At 38.2% G+C, this 22,925-nt stretch overlaps 1 protein-coding gene across 2 annotated transcripts in view; it reads left to right on the top strand.

Annotated features, from left to right (window-relative positions):
- Positions 1-22,925, top strand: part of Rergl (RERG like) — a 36,053-nt gene that overhangs the window by 5,541 nt on the left and 7,587 nt on the right. The window contains exons 2-3 of one of the 2 annotated variants that reach the window (XM_042274210.2): positions 18,888-19,015; positions 21,846-21,902. In XM_042274210.2, coding sequence (XP_042130144.1) covers positions 18,964-19,015; positions 21,846-21,902 — 109 coding nt within the window. In that variant the 5' untranslated portion in view covers positions 18,888-18,963. Of the gene's footprint in view, positions 1-18,887; positions 19,016-20,715; positions 20,829-21,845; positions 21,903-22,925 lie in introns of those variants that run through there. The other variant, XM_006976493.4, reaches the window with a different exon arrangement.

Raw genomic sequence — 22,925 nt, 5'->3', positions numbered from 1 at the left:
TTGCTACTAATAGCTAAGCATTTCCCATGCTCCAAAGCCTCTGCTAACCAGACTGTCCTTATTACAGTTTTAATTACTTCAACCCTTTTTGTATTTAAGCTGAATATTGATGGAAATATTTAAGACTAATATATTATTGTTGTCATATGATCCCATTGTTTGTACATCACAATAATTATTTCTAAAGTTATATATATTTATATATATATTGAATATATTGAGATATTCAATGTATATATTGAGAAGAATAATCTCAATGTTCAGGAAGCTAGGGATGATTATAAAAGACCAGATGGAAGATAGAATATTTTCTTGGCAATCAGCATCATAGTAACTGATTTTGTCAGTAGCTGTAATATAATTTTCCTGAGAATATAATATGTACACATGTGGAACTTCATGGCGGGAGCCAAAGTGCCATCTAACTGCCCAGGAAACAATCTAAAAATGAAGAGGTGAGGAAATATATGAAATCAAGTGGAGTAACGCTTATCCATCTGAAAGTAATTGTGTTTGAAATAAATGTGAGCATGCTGTCCTTTTTTTCTTTTTCTTTTTTCTTTGTGTGTATATGTAGCCCTCACTATCCTGGAACTCACTTTGTAGACCAAGCTGGCCTTGAACTCCCAGAGATCTGCCTGCCTTGGCCTCCCAAGTGCTGAGATTAAAGTCATTGGCTACCACTACCGGTGTGAGCATACTGTCTTAGTTAATAGAAATCCTAACTAGTGACCATTCTGTATTAGTTAGGGTTCCTCTTGCTATGAAGAGACACCATGACCACAGCAACTCTTTTAAAGGAAAACATTTAAATGGGACTGGCTTACAGTACAGAGGTCTAGTCTGTTGTCATGGCAGGATGCATGTTTCTGGAGAGGTAGCTGAGAGTCTATGTTCAGATAGGCAGGCAGCAGGAACACAGAGTAGCACTGGGCCCAGCTTGGGCATTTGAAACCCAAAGCCCACCCCCAGTGATATACTTCCTCCAACATGGCCACACCTCCCAATGCCACTCTCTAAGCTTTCAAATATATGAGTCTATGGGGGCCATTCTTATTCAAATCACCACACATGCATATGTTTTTATAACTGAGTAGTTTCATTCTACAATGAGATAAACATCTAAAAAAATATTTCACACTCTCTGTGGTGATCATGAACATGGCTCGGCTGCAAGAGTCATGTAAATATATTCCTTCTGATAGTGTCCTTAAGGTATGAAAGGCAGGATTAATTACATTTTTTCTAGTGTTTAGTTTTTCTTATTTCCAGACATTTTGAGTTTTTATTTAAAATATACTAAGCTAACTGATATTGTTCTTTTTCTCCCTTAAAATTCTCCCGTTTTATTTTTCTCTTTTCTTCTCTGATGATGAGGAAGTCTTATGGAAAATGGATTAGAGCACAGAATTGTTGAGAAATTAGCTTGGCTAACTATGTAAAACTTGCTGGATTCTATTTGTCCATTCTGTCGACCAATGTGATGTAATACACAGTATCAGCCCATGCTGTTAGGGATGGAGGTCAGGGATGCCATCGAATGCACATGGTGACATTTGTAAGACGTATGGAGCAGGTGGTATAATGCCAAAAGAAGAAACTCAGGTCAACCTGGAACTTTACCTGAGTAAGGAAACAATATCCCCAGAGAATGGCAAACAACAGGAAGCTATAAAACCTTAAAAAAGTTAGTGAATCAAAGGTTAAAAGTGGAGCTGGGGACATAGCTCAGCTCTTAAGGGCACTTGTTGCTCTTGCAGAGAATCCGACATTGGTTCCTAGAATGCACATAGCTGCTCACAACTATCATAACTCCAGTTCCAGGAAATTCGACTCCAACTTCTGGCCTCCATGGACATTGCATGCACATGCTGCACTTAGATACATGCTGGCACCACTCATACATCTAAAATAAAAATAAATCTTTCAAAAGGCTAAAAAATTCACATTTGTCATGGTTAGTTATGCAATTAAATTTTCTTGTCCTATTAACCAATGCAATGCTAGATTTAAATTTTTCTTTAGAACATTAAAAAAATGAAGTTACCATAGAGAAACATGGCAATCGATACAGGAAATATACACATATGTGAAAGTTGAACAATGTTATAATTTCATGAGGTGGAGAGAAAGCTAAAGAAACAACTTTCAAAATGTGTTTTACATGTTTATAAAATAAGTTGATTGTGTTTTGAGAGGCCTAAGAGAAAAATGAGAAAAAAAGTCCCTTAAAAGTTTTCAGGACATTGTCATAAATATATAAGGCAGTCAGAATACTTGAAGGTTTGCTGGAGACACTGCTCGTTGAGTGCTGGCTTGTTATGCAGGAAGCCCTGAGTCTGGTCCCCAGCACTGCACAAACCAAGCATAGAGGTGCATGTCTGTAGAGCCAGTACTTGGTAATAGAAACAGAAATACCAGAAGTTCAAGGTCACTCTTGGCTACATAATAAGCTCAAGGTAAATGTGGGATTCATGAGACTCTGCCTCAAGAAAAGGAAATAGCTGAAATAAAAACACGTGCTTCAGAATGTAGCAGCGCGTTGTTAGCCTTGTAGAAACTCACTTTAAATGTGTAATATGCAGTTAATGTCAGTACAAGAAGCTTTTCAAAGACTAAATGGGTGAAGAGACTTATACATTTCCTATAAAGCATGACTAAAATTTAACTTTGTTGAGTCTTTTCAAAGACAGGCATGTACACACACACACACACACACACACACACACACACACACACACACACACAAACTCACACACAAACTCACACAGTACACATATGAGGCAGTCAGTTTTGTCTTCATATTGTTTCTGTATGAACTCATTGCATTAAATATAGCTTATATCAATAATATTAATCTCTAATGGTACAGTTCAATTTCAGTTACTATTTACTAGTTATAAATAACTGAAAACAATAGATACCCTGTTAAACTTTTTGTACACACACTTTTAGATTAAAGAATCAGACATACTGTAATCATTTACCCATCATACTACTTTAATTTCCTTAGAGGAGGGAAATATTCAATGTAGGATAAATTGCTAAATGGTCTTCTTAATAAAAAACCCGGAGCCAGATATTGGGGTAAAAACTGAGAGATCAGGGAAACAGAAAGAAGCTAGCCGTGTTCTTACTGCTAGAAATCCTCAGCCAAAAAGAGAGACCTACTTCCTTTATACCCATGCCTATATACCTTTCTGCCCCTGCCATTTTACTTCCTCTCTCTGCCCTGCTACATCACTTCCTGTCTGTGCAGACCTCCAGACCTCCATGGTTAGTGCTGGGATTAAAGGCATGTGGCCTTGAACTCACAGAGATCCAGATGGATCTCTGCCTCCTGAATGCTAGGATTAAAGGTGTGCGCTACCATTGTCTGACTTCTATGTTTAATCTAGTGGCTGGCTTTTTCCTCTGATTTTCAGATAAGCTTTATTGGGGTGCACAAATAAATTATCACCACAGGAGGGTCACTATGGGTGTTACCCACTTCAGACCCAGACAGCAAAATGTGTAGTTGAGTTGCTTCCTGGTTTCTTTGAAGTAAGTTGACATGCCATTGTGTAATTCACAAAGGACACTGGCCACCAAAGGCAGAAGCAAACACATTCAAAGCAGAAGAGGTATGTTTCAGCAGGAACAGCACCTCTCTAACTGGTCAGTGAATCGGTCCCTTTGAGGATCGATCCTGATTCATTCTCGGCTGCCATGACCACTCCAGTCAGGATGTGATGCTAGGCCAGGGATGCCATTTGTTGTTGCTGTTGTTCATTAATCCTTTTATGTAAATGAATAATCAAATTCTGTGTTTTGAGATTACGTCTGTCCTTTCTCTCTGTGGTCATTATCTCTGTCAGTACAAGAGATGTTTGGCGCCTGACTGGGTGTCACAGGGTTGCTCATTTCCCCCTAGGTACTTCTGTTCAGAGAACTGTCTAGTCAGGGTTTTCTGGAACAATTTTTTTTTTATCAATATATCCCTAATTTCTAGACATAGGCACACACCTTTTCCAAGCATCACTTCTTGATTATCTTTACTTTACAATTTGTAAAAATTAAAATGTTTATTTTTCTATTACATATGTATGTGTTTTGCATGCATGTATATATATGTTCATATATGATGTGTGCTGTTACAAGTGTGTACCCATGCAAATGATGACCTATGGTTGATACCTGGTATGTTTCTGGATTCTTCTCCATCTTATATATTGAGGTAGGGTCTCTTGCTGAAGCCAGAGGTTCCTAAGTCTTAGTCTGACTAGCAGAAATTCCCTGTTTTTGCCTCCTGTATTTCCTGGTATACAGGAGGGATGCCATACTCACCCAGCTTTTATTGGGCTTCTGAACCTCCAGCTGCTACAGGAACATACATGCACACCCCAACACATATATACCTACACATATTCAAGGGGGCAAAGGGTAACTTGCTGGAACAGGTTTTCTCTTTTTCTTGGAAGTCAGTGGATCTGCACTCCCGTCTATAATTTTCTGACAGCCAGCAGTCTCATGTCCCAAGAGTAGATGTGCTGAGGAGATCTGGTCACCAACAGCCATTAGCATGACTTAGCAGCAGGCATCCTGCAAAAGACCCCTAGCAACTGCAACAGGCATAATATTTTCACTAGTTTCCTTACCTCTGTTGCAACAAAGATGAGTGGGCTGGACAGTTAAATGCTGGTAGCTTTTGGAACACCCAGATTCCCCCCACCCACCGTACCCACCACTATTACAAATTGGAAAGCTGTTCGGTCCTAATTTTTCCGCCTTCCTGCATGTAGCCAATCAGTGCTGGCTCTGATGACCTGACAATTCTATAAATTTGGGTGCTCTGGGACCTCAAAGCCAGAGCTGCTGGTCAAGACCACTGATGAAGAAAGGAAGGAAGACATCAGAGTCCAGCAACCTGCCAGGAGGAAGGAAGGAAGACTTACCATGAGGTCTCACCAGTGTCAGACTCACCCTGAGCTCCCAGAACCTGAGGCTTCTGCCCTGAGAAAGGAGCTTTCTTGACCCAACCTACAGGACTCTCACAGTGCCTGCAGACTTCAAGACCTGAATCTGAGGAGACTTGCTGTTGCCCCAGCTCACAAGATAAGATGAGAAGTGGCTCCTCCTATTATTCCTGGCCCACAGGACTGACGCCAGCTGGCATCCCAAGGCTCTCTGGGAACTTTGGAGTTTTATCACATTCTACACCTGTAATGGCTAGTGTCCAACTGCTACCAATAGTTTGCACCTGCTTTACTTAAATCCACATGCCTATCTTGTTTTTGTCTCACATTTAAGATTATCAATTCTGAATTATGAAAGTATCACCATTTTGTACTATTTAATGATGGACCACCCTGGTCTTGGAGGAGGATGGGATGAAAATCCAGTAAGAGACAGAAGACAGTATGCAAAAACTGCCTCTCTTCGACCGAACAGGTCAATGAGATGGAGCTCAGCTGCTCAGGCTTGACAACAACACTCTTTACTGTCTGAACCACCTTTCTAGTCCCAGAGTTTACCACTATTTTAAGAAAAGACAATTTTTAGGTGGTTTAATCACCAGTGTATCAAAGCAACATTAGTTTTCCTCATACCATGGCAATAAAATAATAAATGTGTGGCCATTAATCATGTAAACTCAAAGGTGAAAGAGTGAGCTATTTTTAAGTCTCCCAAAGCCGTGTGAATGTTCCCCTTAGAACCTGCCCATGAGAAAGGTCAGTGTGACTCTAAATGTAGAAGCTGGCAAGCAGCAAGCAGGTCATAAGACTCACCCTCTGTTCTCCCCCATGGTGGAAGAGCTGATGTTTTAACATCAACTTCTGCTAGAAGAGTCGGATAGGACAGAGGAAAGTATCAATGTGAGAAAGCCGTGTCTCAGAAGGTATTTTTTAAATGACTATGAAACTTCATCAATTTTAAGATATATTCCTGCTATGTGATGATTTTACTTCGGTCTAAGTGTCAGAGGGATAAGAAGTTCACTGAAAGAAGATGGAAATTAAAACAATGAATTAAATATTTTAAAACCCATAACAACCTTTTCATCCTTTCAGTGATTCATTTTCTCAAGTATCTGAAAGCCATGAACTTTCCCTGCTATTGTTGAGAAAAGTCAGCTTGGTCAAAGTCACTAATTTCTCTAATCTCCCATTTAGTATTTTTGGACAGTGGGTAGCTGAGACGGTAGAACATAAAACATGAAAAAAGGCAGGAATTCCTGTTTACATCTTAGCAATTGTACATGAGATCCTGTTTTCACAAAACTAGAATTGGGAACACAATTTGAGTGCACTAAACTTGGATAGAAATACTCTTTTAAATATGGGATTTGATGCTCTCAGTCAATAGAGGTCTTGTCACAGCTAAATTCTAAGCTAAAGGTTAACCTCATCTTTCATCAACTATTTTCTCTCCTCACCCATTTGCAAACTAACATGGTGATATCTTGTAAATTATTGTATATATCGGTTACCAGGGATTCAAAATGTGTGTGTGTGTGTGTGTGTGTGTGTGTGTGTGTGTGTGTGTGTGTACCCATGAACCTGCATGAAGGTTCAGTGTGTGAGCTAGCGTGAAAACATTTGTGCACACGTGTGTGGAGGTTGGAGGACAATTTTAATTATCATCTTCAGAAATATTATCTACTCTTTCAAGACAGTCTCTTCCTAGACCAGAGTTCATCTATTAGGCTGGGCTGACTGGCTGGTGAGCTCCAGGGATCTGCTTGTCCCTCCTTCTCAGAGCTGGGATCGTTAGTGTGTGCCACCGTACCCAACATTTTCACTTGTGTTCTGGGGATTCAAACTCAGTTCCTCACAATTTCAACACAAGTACTTTACCAACTCATGCATCACTCCAGGTTCTCTGGGAATTATTTTAATGTGCTGAGTGGATTCTCTGTTAATAGTGAGTGCCACAAGTCTGTATTTCCACCAGACTAGGAAGAGTTGTCAAGCCTATTGTTTTAATTGCAGAATTCTTTTGAAGGAAAACACTTGAATAAAAATTTTGTCAGAAATATAAAGGTAGAAACTATGTAAAAAGTGGAAATTCCTCATCAGACACTTTGAAGCAGTATGAATTTATAGATAGTTTCTCTTGGTTTGATTTTCTCCTATTATTTCTCCAATAATTATATTTCTCCAATAATAGTTCAAAGATATGTGCCTATCCAGGCATCTCCTCTTGAAGTTGAATCATATACCTAATATTTTGAACTGAAACACTTTCACTATAAAGCTGTTATTTCCCTACTTCCTCCATATTAATCCTAGCCCTATTTTTGGCTTGTAAATGTCAGTAAGTGGCGCTGTCGATGTTGCTTTCCTTAATATATATATATATATATATATATATATATATATATATATATATATATATATATTAGGAATTCTTTACTTTTAAAATTACTTTCAGTCTATTGTCAATTATTGCTTATTCTGTGCCCACACAATTGGTATCCAAAATCATTCAGCCATCTTCTCTGCTTCATATTAATTCAAGACAATTTCTTCTGCCTAGACTCATGTTAAGTCAGCTTTCTGTCTCACATGCACTTCTCCTGTCACTCCTGTAATGGCCAAAGGGACCATTTCAGTCAGGGAATCCCACAGCCTCCAGAATACAGTTCAAGATCATTACCTGAGCCTACAGTTTATTTAATATGTTTTCTCATTATATTTTGCAACATAACCTAATTTAATGTTTCCTATTTGCTTTGTTAAATTAAATAGTGTAAATTTTCAGCTCCTCAAACATGCCAAACATGCAAAATGCCTCACTGCCTGTAGTACATGGCTTATAATTCCATCTCTGGAATGATGCCCATCGAAGGTACACCATACTCCATTAATCATCTGAATTACCTTCTGGGTCAATGGTCATAAAATATACTTAAGCCAGATTAATCAAGAAACTTCCACACATATATGAATGATGGTCTTTTTGGATATAAAATTCCCTATAAAGACTTACATGTTGAAGGCTTTGGCTCCAGAAAGTAATACTATGGAGAAGTGACTGGATCATGGATCAACCCACTGATAAATTTAAAAGGGAATGGGCTAATATTAAGACTAATTGCAGGAAGCGGGTCACTTGGTGTGATGTTGAAAGGTCTGGCTGGGCCCTGCTGTCTGTGGGTTTCCCAGTCACCATCAGATGCATAGCCATTTGACCATGTGTTTTATTGCCATATGGCTTGCCTCTATTCAGGCCTGAATCTTTAGGGTCAGAATACGATGGATCGAATGTTCTGGAACCTTGAACAAGAACCATACTTCTCTTCTCTTCACTACTTTCCCTGGTATTTTGTCACAGTGTTAGAAACCTGAGTGGCACACGGACCAACTTCTGCTACGTTGCACTCATCAGGACAGTCTCACTGGATTCTACTACACGTCCCACTGGGGCCTCCATTTCAGTGCTAGGGACTCTCAGTTTCACTGTATCCAACCACCATCTGCTTCAAGGTTACCTTGAAGACTTGTTCAGTTCATTTTCCTGAAGCAGATATCCTCATAAATTCTTCTGAATTTGTTTTAGAATAGGTCCTGAAAGCTGCATTTTGATAAGTTCTTCAGGATTTTAGATCCTGCAAGAACATACAAGAGGATTGTATCCTTCCAGGTATAATGTTGGCTCTAGATTGCAATGTCTTCTTAGGAGAGTTGAGTGAGTTATTATTCTAACAGTGTCGTCATGATACATTTTCATTGTGCTTGGCATCATCTGGCACTTTCTTTTTCTATTTTTTATTTTATTTTGTTTAAATAACATTTTTTTCATTTATTTCACATACCAACCACAGTTTCCCCTCCCTCCTCTCCTCCCACTCCCTTATAGATAACAGTAGACACTGTAGAAATTTCTACTAGATAAAACAACACAGAGTGAATATGATTGCTTGTAATTATATTTATAAATGCATACATAAATACGGTGTGTGTGTGTGTGTGTGTCTATAGGTCTACGTGCTTGTTTGTATGTGGGGGTATGAACATATATGTTCAGGAACATGTGAATCTATGTACACCTGTATGCAGAGACCAAAGGTCAATGTCCCTTTTTTTTCCTCATATGCTCTCAACTTCTTTTTGTTTGGTTGATTTTCAAGCAGGGCCTCTCAAAAGCCTGGAACTTACCAAGGAGCAGGCTAGGCTAGCTGGCCAGTGGGCTTCAGTGTTATCTCTCAGCATTGAGGTCACAGACATTCACAAACACCGAACCTAGCTTTTTCTTTATTTGCAAATATGTTCTCTCTGTTTTTTTTTTTTAAATGATTTTTTGGGGATTATATTATAATTACATTATTTCCCCTTTCCCCTTTCTCCTTCCAACCCCTCCCATGTACCATTCTTGCTCTTATTCAAATTAATGGTCTCTCCTGTAATTGTTACACACACACACACACACACACACACACACACACACACACACACACAAACACATACACACTCATGTTTGAGAAGTCATGTTGGTGAGATTTTATGGGTATAGCTTCTGACTTTAGTAAGATACACAATGTCACAGTCAATCCCCTAATTCTCTGGCTCTTACAAGCATTCTATGCCCTTTTTCACAATGTTCCTTGAGTCTTAGGTGCAGGAGTTTATTAAATTATTATTATTATTATTATTAATTATTTGAGTCCTGGGGCTCAAATAATATCTTCAGGCTTGCTTGGCAAGCACTTTACTGACCAACTAGTGTCCCCAGTCTTCCTAATAATGAGTTTTAACATAACAGCATATATTTTCTTTTTACTAGAAGGAAAACAAGAATAATATTCCATCCTGTCCTAGGAAACATGACTCTAGGTGGAAGACAGAGATCTCTAACTTAAACGGAACTGTGAAACAATGTAGAGATTTTGTAGGGACTTACTTCATTTATGAACCAATTTCAAATAGAAGAGTCACCACTACGAAATCATTTACTACATGACTAAAATGGAAACATACACAGGAGATAAGAATGTTTTCTAACTCTGGTTGGTGCATACTGAGAATTCAGGGTCCAGTGTGTTACTGCTGGGTCTTGATTTCCTTCAATGCAGCATGTTGAGAAGGAATGTCCTGAGGGGTTGTCCTTCATGCTACCAGCATCTCCTCTGCTGTCTCTTTACATAGTATACGTTCCTCTGATGGAGCTGATACCTTCTCTAGCACAGATAAGTTTCTAGCTTGAAATGACACTCATATTTTAAAAATTTGCCTCCCTGGTTGTATTTATCTGGAAACAGAGGTCTTAAAAATAAAGGACCATTGCTCTGTAGTCAGGTTCTCTTCAAGACGAGTATATTTGTTTTCTTCCCAGTTGATGTTTAGTTCCTTTTATAATTTACTTTCAACATTATTTTTAGCAATTTGTTCCTTTTTTTCTTGCGAGCTATTTCAGTGTTGGATTTGAACCAACAAGTATTTTCATGACATGAATCTTGGATTTTAAAAAAATGTCTGGGTGCATTCAACACCACTTAAAATTATAACTAATTTATGTCTTAAATTATGTAAAAATTCTGAAATTCACAAAACTAAATATCACTATAATCATATATCAGAAGATTTCAATAATTGCTGATTTGGGGAACAGATCCAGAGAGTATTAGTTTATTATTATATTCATTTACTTACTTAATTTTTTTTTGTATGTGTGTTAACATGCCACAGCATATGTTTGGTGACCAGAGGACAAGTTGTAAGAGCTGTTTCTTTCTTCTACCATCTGGGGCCCAGGGTTGAACTCTCAGCTCATCAGGCACAGTGAGAGGTGCCTTTAGTCACTGAGCCATCTTGTCAGGCTGATCCAGAGAACTTTAGTTTCAATTTTCTTTTTTTCCTCAACAATAAGAAAACTTTCTTATATCTTCTTGATATGAATATAGTCCTGAAGGTATCATCATGACAGACCTCAAGTGACACTACAGGAATGTAGCAATAACAATAGCATGGTACTGGCACAAAAACAGACACATTGGTCAATCAAATAAAATTGAGGCCCCAGATATAAGCCCACACTCCTACAGCTACCTCAATGTGACAAAGAGGTCAACAATATGCACTGGAAAAAAGACAACATCTTCAACAAATAGTGTTGGGCAAACTGGATAGCCACATGTAAAAGAGCAAAATGCAATTATCGTATCTTACCTGCACACAACTTACCTCCAAGTGGATCAAGGATCCATAGACCATTTTTTGATTGAGGCATTTGAACTCCTACAGTTTGTATTTTCATTCTAACATTGTATTTGAACCCATCAAGGGAGTAGGCATTGGTTCTTTAGGAAGTTATATTCACAATCCCTTTTAATTTATAAACTTTAGGGAACCCTGACAAATACATTGGGATACAAGTTCAAAACCAGTAAGAGGACATGCTAACTCAACATAAATAAACCAATTAAATAAACACATAAATAACTGAATTTTGTTATTAATATGGGACTTCTATGTAATGTAAACCATAATAACAATGATTTGATAATATAAAGAACATGAGTGCCCAGGAATTAATAATGGGTTGATTTTATGCATGAAGATAGTTGGCCAACAATTGATAAATAACAATAGAGCTACTAACTATAGATTTAACACTCTACTACACATTGTAACAATGTGATGATTTGTTTTAAATTTGACTTCTGTAACATTTTTAATTTGTTTACACAGATTGCAGATATCTTATTTTTAATAATCAGCTTTAGCAAATGCTTAGTGCAGGAATCAGTTAGGACAGCAGTGACATCATAGTACCTAAAAATGTGGCAGAGTAGAAAACAGCATGAAATACCACTCTGTCTTAGTTACCCTTTTTATTGCTAAGATACCACGACCAAGGAAACTTATGGAAGAATGACTTTATTGGGTTTACACTTTCACAGGGCTAGAGTCTATGACCACCATGGTAGGAAGCATGTCAGCAGGCAGTCACGCATGGCACTGGCACAGTAGCTAAGGAATCCCTTTTTTGTGTGTGACAACAGCCATGGAGCAGATAGAGCTAACTGGGAAAGGTGTGGGCTTCTGAAACTTGAAAGTCCACCCCAGTGACACACTTCCTCCAGCAATGACACCCCTTAGTTCTTCCCAAACAGTTCCCATAACTGGGAACCATGCATTCAAATATATGAGCTCCATGAGAGTTCATTCAAACCACCACACACAAGGAGGAAACTATAGTTGTAATTCTTTTTATTGAAAAGATGATGATTTATTTTTAATTATGTGTGTGAGTGTCTAGGTGGGTGCACAAGAGTGCTGATGCCCATGGAGGCCAATGGAGTAGGATCCATTGGAGCTATATGGAGTTACTGGTGAGTATGAGTCACCCAGTGTTAGTGTTCAGAACTGAACCCAGATTTCCAGCCCTGTGCATCTGGGGATGGAATTCTGACTTCTCTTATTGAGAGTGTCCTGGCTTACTTACATAAAAGGCTCTGCCCACCACAAATATTCACTCCTCCATGCCTCTCTTCCTTCCTTCCTTCCTTCCTTCCTTCCTTCCTTCCTTCCTTCCTTCCTTCCTTCCTTCCTTCCCTCCATCTCTCTCTCCCTCTCCCTCTCTTTCTCTGTCTCTGTCTGTCTGTCTGTCTGTCTGTCTGTCTGTCTCTCTGTCTCTCTCTCTCTGGAGATACTGATATCTAGAACAGGCTGAAAAAGTAAGCAGCCAATCATTGGGAATGGGGAGGTGTTCTGTATTCCTATCTCCACAGTAGGATTGTCAGTGGCTTTTTTTTTAAACCATTTGATCTATGATGAGACCACAGTTGTATCCAACCCATAGGCTGCAGGCTGTTGCCTTTGTTGCTTGAATTCCTTTAAAAAAAAAAAAGCAAGACCAAAACCTGTGAGAGTAAGGGTATTTTGTGTGCCGCTTTAGTCACTGTGCTTGAAACATCATGTGTATCACGTAGCAAGATAATATTGAACTGGCAGAAGTGTTACAAAATCTCCTTGTACAATGAGTAGCAAAGCTATTGAAGAAAATACTTGAGATGAAGCTAAGCGGACAATTCAATTTGCTCTTTGTATGGTAATTAGTAGATCTGAAAAATAATTATGGCCTCCTGTGAAAGAATATAAAGAGGTTTCTAATGGATTATTGTTTTGAAAAATTAACCATAAAGATGCAATAAGGATAAAATCGAAACACAGATGCATATCACAAACTTATAGGAATAATGCATTCCATTCAAAAGCATACATGATTAGAATTTTGCATATAATAAAAAAAATAGTGAAGATGGGAAAACATGTTGTGTGTGAAAGCAAGGATACATATGTGGTAGCTCAGGTCTATATTCCCAATACACAAGACACCAAGACATTGAGGCAGAGGAGTACTATGAATTTGTGGATAGTCAGCTTTACAGGATCAACTGTGTGTAGCCTGGGTTATAGAGTGAGACCTGTCTCCAGTTAAAAAATTAAAACAATAGCAAGAACAACTACTAACCCCCAAGCTCCAAAACGAAACAATGAAAAATAATATGAGAGGTCTGTGTTAAGTAACATCTTGCTAGGATGGAATGGCCCAGTTTCCAGGTTTTTAGTCAATCTGGTTTCAACATTTACTCAGTATAACCTTGAGAAAATTGCATTTTGAAGTAGTCTACCAGAGTAAAAGAAGTACCCCTTTGAAATTGTACATTTCAGGGCTCTCTAGAAAGTCTGAGAGTCTCCATGTATACATCTATCATCTAGGTCTCTATCCTTACATCTACATACATAGCATTTTGTATAAAATCTTTGCATACATAAAATTATTTATGTATACAGAGAGGAGCAGAGAAAGAAAGAGAAACACAAGCAGAGACAGAGAGACACACACAGAGGTTCATAAAATCCTAGGGTGTGCAGCATACCAGAGCTCAGGAATACTACTAGTGTTTCTGTGCCTGTGTTCCTGGCCTGTCAGGCTTCAGGGAGAGTTTCACAAAGGCATCTATGTTAAAATCTCAGTCTTCAGCCTGCAGCCTGTAGCACTCTTGGGAGGCTGTGGATCAAACCTTTAACACATGGGCCTTATGGAGGACATCTGACATCAAAGCTTCTAAAGCTTCCAATTTTCAGTTGGGTGTAGGGGCTTAGGTGTCTATTCCCAGCACTTAGGAAGTGGGGGCAGGAGGATCAGGGATTCAAAACACTCTTTGGATACATTGTGTGTTCCAGAGCAGTGTGTGGAATACATGAAACCATGTCTTTAAAATGCTCAAATAAAAACAAATAAAAAGGAAATATATGAAAATTTAATTTTAATACATTTCTAAAGGCATTGAAATGAACTGGAAAGAAAAGAATGTCTTCTCACATTTGCATTGGCCATCCTTTTTTCCTAAGGATTTAGTTATTTTTATTTTATGTGTATGGTTGCTTTGTCTGAATGTATGTCTGTGTACCACATGCATGCAATGGACTTGGAGGCCAGAATAGTGAATTACAGATTATTGTGAGAGGCCGTGTGGGTGCTGGGAATAAAGCCCAGGTATACTGGAAGAGCAGCCAGTGCTCTTAACTGCTAAGCCATCAGCAATTGTCCAGCCTTTGAAAACTTCATTTCAGTAGAATTTCTGCAGATCTTGTTCTCAGTGGCATCACTCATGTGTTGCTTCCTTAGCCTCCTGTTAGTGAAGCTATGGTAGAGAAATAGGCCATCTTTAAAGATCATTGCTCCTTCTTCCCATTGTACTAGAGACTAACTAGAATTGATTAAGAAACCAGGGCTGGGCAGTGTCTCGGTGGATGAAAGACTTGCTGTGAAGCATGAAGACCTGAGCTTGGATTCCAAAAAATCCACATGCATCTGCTATCCCTACAATCCTCTGGTTAGATGGGAAACAGAGACATAAGGATCCCCAGAAATGTGGGTCATCTTGCCTGTTGTGTACAGAAGAGAGCAAGAGAACCTTCCTCAAGCTACATGGAAGTTAAATCCACACATAGAAAGTTTTCCTCTGATATTCACACTCATGCCAGTGTATGTACACACACACACACACACACACACACACACACACACACACACACACACACAAAGTGTAATATGAAGTGCTGTATTCTGAACATAACTTGACTATGGTAATCATGAACTCATTATATCAGTAGTCACCTGCACAAGTCCTGCACAAAATCAAGTCATCCAAAGTCATGGCACCCATAGGTAGATGATCCTCAGGCCCCGTTCTTTACTGGGAAGCTATTGGCAGCTGCTGGGGGAGGGAGAATTATTTTCTTCTGGAGATGTGGTCCCTGGTACATTTCCATGCTCCAGCGAGTGGACTGCCCACACATGCAAATGGGCAGCACTAACTGAATTAAGTGGATCTTAAAAAAATGATATCAAATATTGAGTGAGGCATATTGGAGGGGTCTGAGGGAACCTGGATGGAGTGTAGTGCTTGATATGATTACATTTCATTATCTACATGTATGAAATTCTCAAAATAAAGACAAAAATTAAAAAAGAAGCTTATTAAGGTAGGGATGTGGCTCAGTGGTAGATGCTTGCTAGCATGCATGAGACCGAGTTCAGTCCCTGGTGACATGGATAAAATGAATGAATGAATGGATTGATGAATGAATGAATGAATGAATAAGCTAATGAAAAATTTATCTTTCTTTTGAGGAAAACTAAATTAACTTCAAAGAAAACCACTAAGTGTTCACAGAAAACCTGGCATAAATTTTCTTGAGAAGGCAAAAAGGGTGACCAGCTGGGTTCTAATTACCATTAGCTATCATGTTTCAGTTTTTATAAGAGTAGTGGAAAACTAAGACCTATGACAATAAACATCTCAGGAATAATTTAAAAGTAAAATAAATACAGGATCATTACCTTGAAAAGATAATTGCAATTATAAGAACACATGCTGAGAAAAATTAGCAAAGCCATTCAATTATTTAGTCTCAGGCATGCTTTGAAATCTTTTGAAAATTGGTGAGGTATTCATCATTTTTCTTTTGCACAAAACTGAAAAATAGGCCCATATAATTGAGTTAATTACTAGTATTATTTATTGAATAAAACAGTCCTTTGGGATAGCATATGCAAATGAAAGACTGTGCTGCAAAAACACATTCACAAAGTAGTTAGGATTGCGAAGGCGGAACTTTTACAGGTCAAGTTTAGTAACCATGTCAACTGGATTTCTAGATTACTCTGAAATGATATTAATACTTCCATTTTGTTGACTCTAGCTGTAGGATGTGTGATTCTGTGTAACTGGAAGATATATTGTATATGGTGAAACCACATGCAGCATGGTTTACTGGAATGTAATATAGTTTTTATAGGAGTCTGTAAAGGGGAAGTCAGTTATGATGGGGATTCTGTACAGCCAGTTGTAAATCTGCAGAGGGTATCACAAAAGAGTTTCTCTAAACTGCAACTAGTATATACTCTATTCTATTACAAGAGCAATAAAGGAGAAAACAGTCTTAAAGTCATATGGAATACTCAAATACATATAAATTAGTAATTATTATTATTATTGCAATGTGGACTTGAGATTGGAACTAGAGTCTCATTCATGCTGAGTGAGGGCTATTCCACTGAGTTACTTCCCAAGACCTATTTTGTTACTCTTTTGTTTTCTAAAATAATATCTCACCAACTTGTCCTGGTTAGCTTTGAGCTCACCCTTCGTTGCAGGCTGGCCTGGAATTTATGATCCTCATGTTTCAGCATCTCAAATACCTGTTATTCCAAGCCTGTAACAATATGTTGCAAATCTGTCTCATTTGCAAAAGTGAATTTAGTAGGAGAAAAAAATGAAAAGGAGGCCTTGGGGGTCTGCCTTACAGATCCAAAATAAGAAATTTAGACATAAACAAAGCACACTTGACTTGTTTTAAAGGGATGATATAATAAAATGTACTAGAACTAAAATTATAATGGTAAGAAAACCTACCTAGCAGACTAAATGAAGACTACCACAGTGACAGAAGAAATGCCAGGAGGATCTGGAACTGTCCATTATTGCTGAGGAGCCACTCCAAGTCAAAGGGAAGAAAGGGGGAGAGAAAGAGACAGGGAGGAAGAAGAGGGAGTTAAGTGGTCAAGAGGCAAAAGAAAGGAAAAGGAGAGAGAGAGAGAGAGAGAGAGAGAGAGAGAGAGACCAGAATTCAAACACCCTGTGAAAAGTGGGTTCTTTTCCAGTATTCAGAAGTGATTTATGTAATTTAAAGCAGATCTTCATAGAGCTGTAATACCATGAATAGATCCCGACTCCCACAGCAGTCTTCCCAGACCAAATACTGTGGGAAATCATTTTGTTATGTAACAGGCTTTTTCACATACTTGTTCAGACAAAAATAGGCACATGTACAAAAAAGGTGTTTATGGGGACACTGATGTGGCATTTTTATTTATTTATTTTTTTAATTTAATTTAATTTAATTTTACAATACTATTCAGTTCTACATAACAGCCACAGATTCCCATGTTCTCCCCCTTCCTGCCCCCCTCCCCTTCCCCCCAGCCTACCCCCCATTCCCACCTCCTCCAGAGCAAGGCTGCCCCCGAGGACTGAGATCGACCTGATAGACTCAGTCCAGGCAGGTCCAGTCCCCTCCTCCCAGACTGAGCCAAGCGTCCCTGCATAAGTCCCAGGTTTCAAACAGCTATCTCATGCAATGAGCCCAGGACCTGGTACCACTGCCTAGATGCCTCCCAAACAGATCAAGCCAATCAACTGTCTCACCTATTCAGAGGGCCTGATCCAGTTGGGGGCCCCTCAGCCTTTGGTTCATAGTTCATGTGTTTCCACTTGTTTGGCTATTTGTCCCTGTGCTTTATCTAGCTGATGTGGCACTTAACGAGGGGACTGTTAGGTAAGATGCAAGTGAAGTGGTAATTATCAAGACAATAATATTTTGCCAAATAATTATCGCATTGTGTGTTAATAGAAGTCTTATTGTGGTGATATTGTGTTCCCCAATATATTGTGCATCCTAATAAACTTATCTGGGGTCAGAGAACAGAACAGCCACTAGATATAGAGGCCAGAAAATTGTGGCACACACACCTTTAATCTTAGCATTCCAAAGGCAGAGATCCGTCTGGATCTCTGTGAGTTCAAGGCTACACTGAAAACAGCCAGGCATGGTGACTCACGCCTTTAATCCCAGGAAGTGATGGTAGAAAGCAGAAAGGTATATAAGGCATGAGGTCCAGAAACTAGAGGCTTTTGGCTGGTTAAGCTTTTAGGCTTTTAGCAACAGTTCAGCTGAGATCTATTTGGATGAGAACTCAGAGGCTTCCAGTCTGACGAAACAGGATCAGCTGAAGAACTGGCGAGGTGTGGAAGCTGTGGCTTGTTCTGCTTCTCTGATCTTCCAGCATTCACTCCAATACCTAGCTCCAGGTTTGTCTTTATTAATAAGACCTTTTAAGATTCGTGCTACATCTTATATTCTAGTGGCCATGGTTGTGATGATCTGGGTAGGTAAGTATCTGGCTTTAATTTGTTTGGCAAATATTTTGTAGGATTTATGATTGTGTACCAGTTGCCTCTTGTCTGTATATTGCAATGCTATTTATGTTCTAAAACATTGCAATAAGAGTCCCGGAAAAGAAGAAAGACAAAGCTGAGAGATCAAATGTTCTTAACTGCCCACCTCTACATTTTCTACTCAAACTCTATCAAATGCCCACACAACATGCAAATTCCTGAACATCCATAAGTTGTCTAAATCTGTGAACTGCTTGAGAACTTATGTTTTATAAAATTAAATGATCATTTATTCTTAAAAAGATTAGTCTTCAACAATAAATATCATATCATATATAAAACTATCCAAAGCTAATTTTATTTCAAAAATATATTTTCTTTTTTTTCAAAACATATTTATTTTCTTTTTTGTATGTCTCTCTCTCTGTGTGTGCAGGTACCTGTAGAAGCCAGAAGAGGGCATCAATTCCCTGAAACTGGAGTTACAAGTATCTGTGATATGGGTCCTGGGGATGAAACTTGTTTTTAAATCTCTAACAGTGACAGATAAGAAGAAAGTCATAGGTAAGCACCTTACAGATGTGACAAATTACCTGACTAAGTAAGAAAGGGAGGGTTTGTTCTGCCTCCCACATTCAGGATACAGCCTACGTTGTCAGAGAAGTGTGATGTAGCTGGCCACATCACATCCACAGGGAGGAAGCAGAGAGAGATGAATGTCAGTGCTCATCTCACTTTCTTCCTTTTATTCAGTCCGAGATGTCAGTCTATGGGATGGTGTCCCCCACATTCATGGCGAGGCTTCTCTACTCAGCTAAATCTTTATGGAGACCTTCTTATACCCGTGTGCTTCCATGGTGATTCTGAATGCAGTCTGGATGAAACTTCACACTGGGGGAACTGTTAAAGGAGGAGGAATGGTCATCAGTTATCAACTTACCCATAGTGAATTACACACAATGTCACCTCCAATTGTGTTTCTTTTGAAGTGTTTTCCTATTTTTAAAGCAGGTCGGAAAGAAATAGGACGATTCTGTTTACCACTTTTCCAATGATAAGTAGATTTGCTATCCACTGGAAATTCATATTTTTAAAATGAAAAATTCATTGAAAGGTGCTTCAGAAAGTTGCGAGGTGGTATAAGTGGTTTTCAGCTCGAGGATCACATATGATTAGTATATGTGATCTAGACATGCACTGCCATTGCCATTAACCTAGATTCATATATCTTAGGTTTACTTTCTCCTTGCTCTGTTTTTAATGACTGAGATTATTACTGCCATTCACAAAAGGAAAATAAGATATGGTACAAATGTTAATAAAATAGTCTTCTCTACACTGATGGATGAGTACAACTGTCCATTCTCAGCGTAGAGGCTTCATTTCCAATATATTATGCTTTAATTAAGAGTATCACAGTTGGTCATACTTCAGAGAATAAGAGACTATGTAGAGCTCAATCCTTAATGGGGAATATCTACATCCCATGCCTCCTCTCATGACTCAGGTACTATCATAGAAGAAAGGGTATAAATATTATAAGAGCTAGAAGCTGGAGAAGAATGTGGGAAGTAGTGTTTTCTGGATCTGACAGACCCATAGCACACATAACTTCACAGCAGTTTTGGCTGAATACACAAGACATACACAAAATCAAGTCATTCAAAATCATATCATGGATGTGGGAGGGGGTTATGAAACCCCACCTCTAGTTAGGGAGCTCCTGGCAGCTATTGACTGCTGGGGAAGGATTCTAGATAAGTTGTCCATGTTCCAGTTGATGGCCCTATATCCATGCACATACTAACAATACCAATTGAACCCATTTTTTTTTAAAGTATGTGGAGCAAGAAAGGAGATCTGGAAAAGGTAATCTGGGAAGATTTGGTGGGGAAGGACTGGGGGAGACTTTGACCAAAACATCATGGATACATATATGAAATCCTCTTAAATAAATAAATAAAAAGTAAAAATGACCCCATCAGAGTAAATTTATATGACTATTTACATATCTTCTAGAATTTTTCTAAATAAAAATAGGACATTTTTTTGATTCTCTAGAGGATTATGAACGAAGCTTCTGTTAAAAATACATTACTGTTGGCTTCATAAATCTCAGTGTCTAAATATTAGTCCAATATTTGAGACTATCAGTTGAAATGTACCAAAGGCAAACATTTTTCAAGTTATTATTAGATGGTAGAAATATATGGTGAAGTTGTCCTTGGAAAAGAAGGACATCCATAAAAGGGAAATTCAAAAAAATTCAACAACATATGCTTAGCTCTAGTCAGTAGGGTTCCAAAACTGAACCAGTTACTCAAGATGAATGATGTGAAGCTTGCTGTCTTGGGTGGCAAAGGTACAGGGAAATCAGGTGAGTTTTGCTGTCTTGTCCAGCATGATTTTAGAGATGTACTGGGCTGTTAAATAATAGCCACAACAAGTAATAATAAACTCACTCTGAAATAATTGGCATTAATTTTTTGTGTGAGTTTTCAACCTTTCGGGCGAGTCATTGTTTAATTATGAGCTGTTTAGGGAGGTGAGGCAATGTGATTGCTTGAAATATGAGTCTGTAATCTTTTTCTACTGATGTTTAAAATTGTGATGACCAACAAGGAACCATTTCATCACTTTCCCATTTGTTTCTTACCCCAGTACTCTTGCCTGCAAACCCATCAGTGGTTAATTGTTTTGAAAGTATTCTTCTGTTGTCAGGGTACAGTGCACAGAGCTGAATGGAGTATGGAGTGTGCTTTTGATTGGTCGTATTACTAAAGGGCCATGACTTTCTAAAGACACTGCTTGTGGGCATCCTAGAACCAAGCACAAAAAGGCCCTAATTGTGGAAGTTACTATTCTGTTCTGTTCTGGCAATAAGATGGTCACCAATGAACAAGAGCCTAACAGCAAGAGCTGAATAACTAGCAGTCGTGGGAGTTTTAGTAAGACAATGGGCTACCGGAGTCTTCTGCTGCTTCCTGGGCACTAACTCTCCACATTCCTCACCAACCACACATGCTGGACACTGCCTCTACCCTTTCTACACCCAGAACTTTAGAACAAGATTTAATTAATAGGGAAAATAAATGTAAGATCTTTGGGTTTCAAATATAATGAGGTTTATATTTGTACTCTAGAAAGTAAGGCATTGTACATGTTTGCATTTGTTAATGAATTTTATAACAATTTACATGTGTAGCGTGTGAGATCACATACTTCTATCTACAGAATTATGGTTTTTCACAGCTTTCAGGCCAGAATTCGGTAAAGTCTTAAGCTCTTTTCTAAGGCTTGCTAATTATTGTGTAAAAATCAAGATGATGTACCTAACTGAATTATCAGTGTTCTAAAATAAAACAAACCTAAATCCTATCTATTCCTTTAACAGCACTTACTGTAAGGTTTCTTACCAAGAGGTTCATTGGAGAATATGCTTCTAATTTTGGTAAGTTGCTGCTATTCCCTTCTACTCATCTTAACATTTCAGCATCACACTTTAAACCTAATTAAGGACAGAGAGGCATTTTGGCAGAACCTGCTGTTTTTACATTCATTAAAATGTTCTAATTCGAAGATTATAGTTTTAAATTCCAAAGTAGGTATTTGAATGGAATGTTTTTGTCATCAAAATTACCCAATATGATGATGAATTAGAAAGTCAAGGGTTTCTAAAGTCTAAACTAGAAAATGGTGAGTTTTGGTTATCTTTCTCAAATGCTGCAAAGCGCGGGCATGCATTTCTTGCAAAGTGCAAAAAGGTTTTGATAATTAACATCTGTTAAAAGATAAAGACACATTAGTATGCACAGCACAAACAACTATAAAATGAAGCTTGTAAAAATAGAAGAACGGTGCATTAATTAAATGCCATATTATTATCTAGGCTGTTTTCATAAATGTTAGAGAAATTCTGCAAAAGATGCCAAGCCACTTTAGTATAATCCTAAGGTCATTTTACTAAGTCTAATGCAGTTTTGCTTTATTTTTATCTTAGAATATAGGAGATACCACAGCATCAAAGTGAGGATTTTGTTATACCTTTAAGTATAACTTTCATTAAGAGATTGATCAAAATAATGGAATTTATATCTTATCTGATCAAAGACTGGAGGATTTTTTTTTCATTTCTTAAATCAACAATAGCAAAACTCTAGGAAATGTAAGGGAGTCATTTTTGTTCAATATTGCTTATTTAGGATCAGAGAATTTTTCTATGAAAATCAAAGAAAACATTTGTTCATGAGAGGGCATTATCAGCATATTGCTGAAAATGATTTTAAAGATTTGTGTCATGTGGGTTTCTCTGTGTATACAGCATAGTCTTTTCACTCATTTGACATTGTGAACATTTTAAGACAAGTGTTTGAAAACTACCTACAGAAAGAAAACTAGAGAAAACCAGAAATTTCTAGTGTTTCATTTCGAGGAGTAAAAATCTCAGGCACAGGGGTCAATGTAAGATACAAGC

The sequence above is a fragment of the Peromyscus maniculatus genome, chromosome 3 (assembly GCF_049852395.1).
Source record: "Peromyscus maniculatus bairdii isolate BWxNUB_F1_BW_parent chromosome 3, HU_Pman_BW_mat_3.1, whole genome shotgun sequence".
Taxonomy (NCBI): Eukaryota; Metazoa; Chordata; class Mammalia; order Rodentia; family Cricetidae; genus Peromyscus; species Peromyscus maniculatus.
Note: the sequence above shows the minus strand (reverse complement) of the source record. Positions and strands in the feature narration are given on the sequence as shown.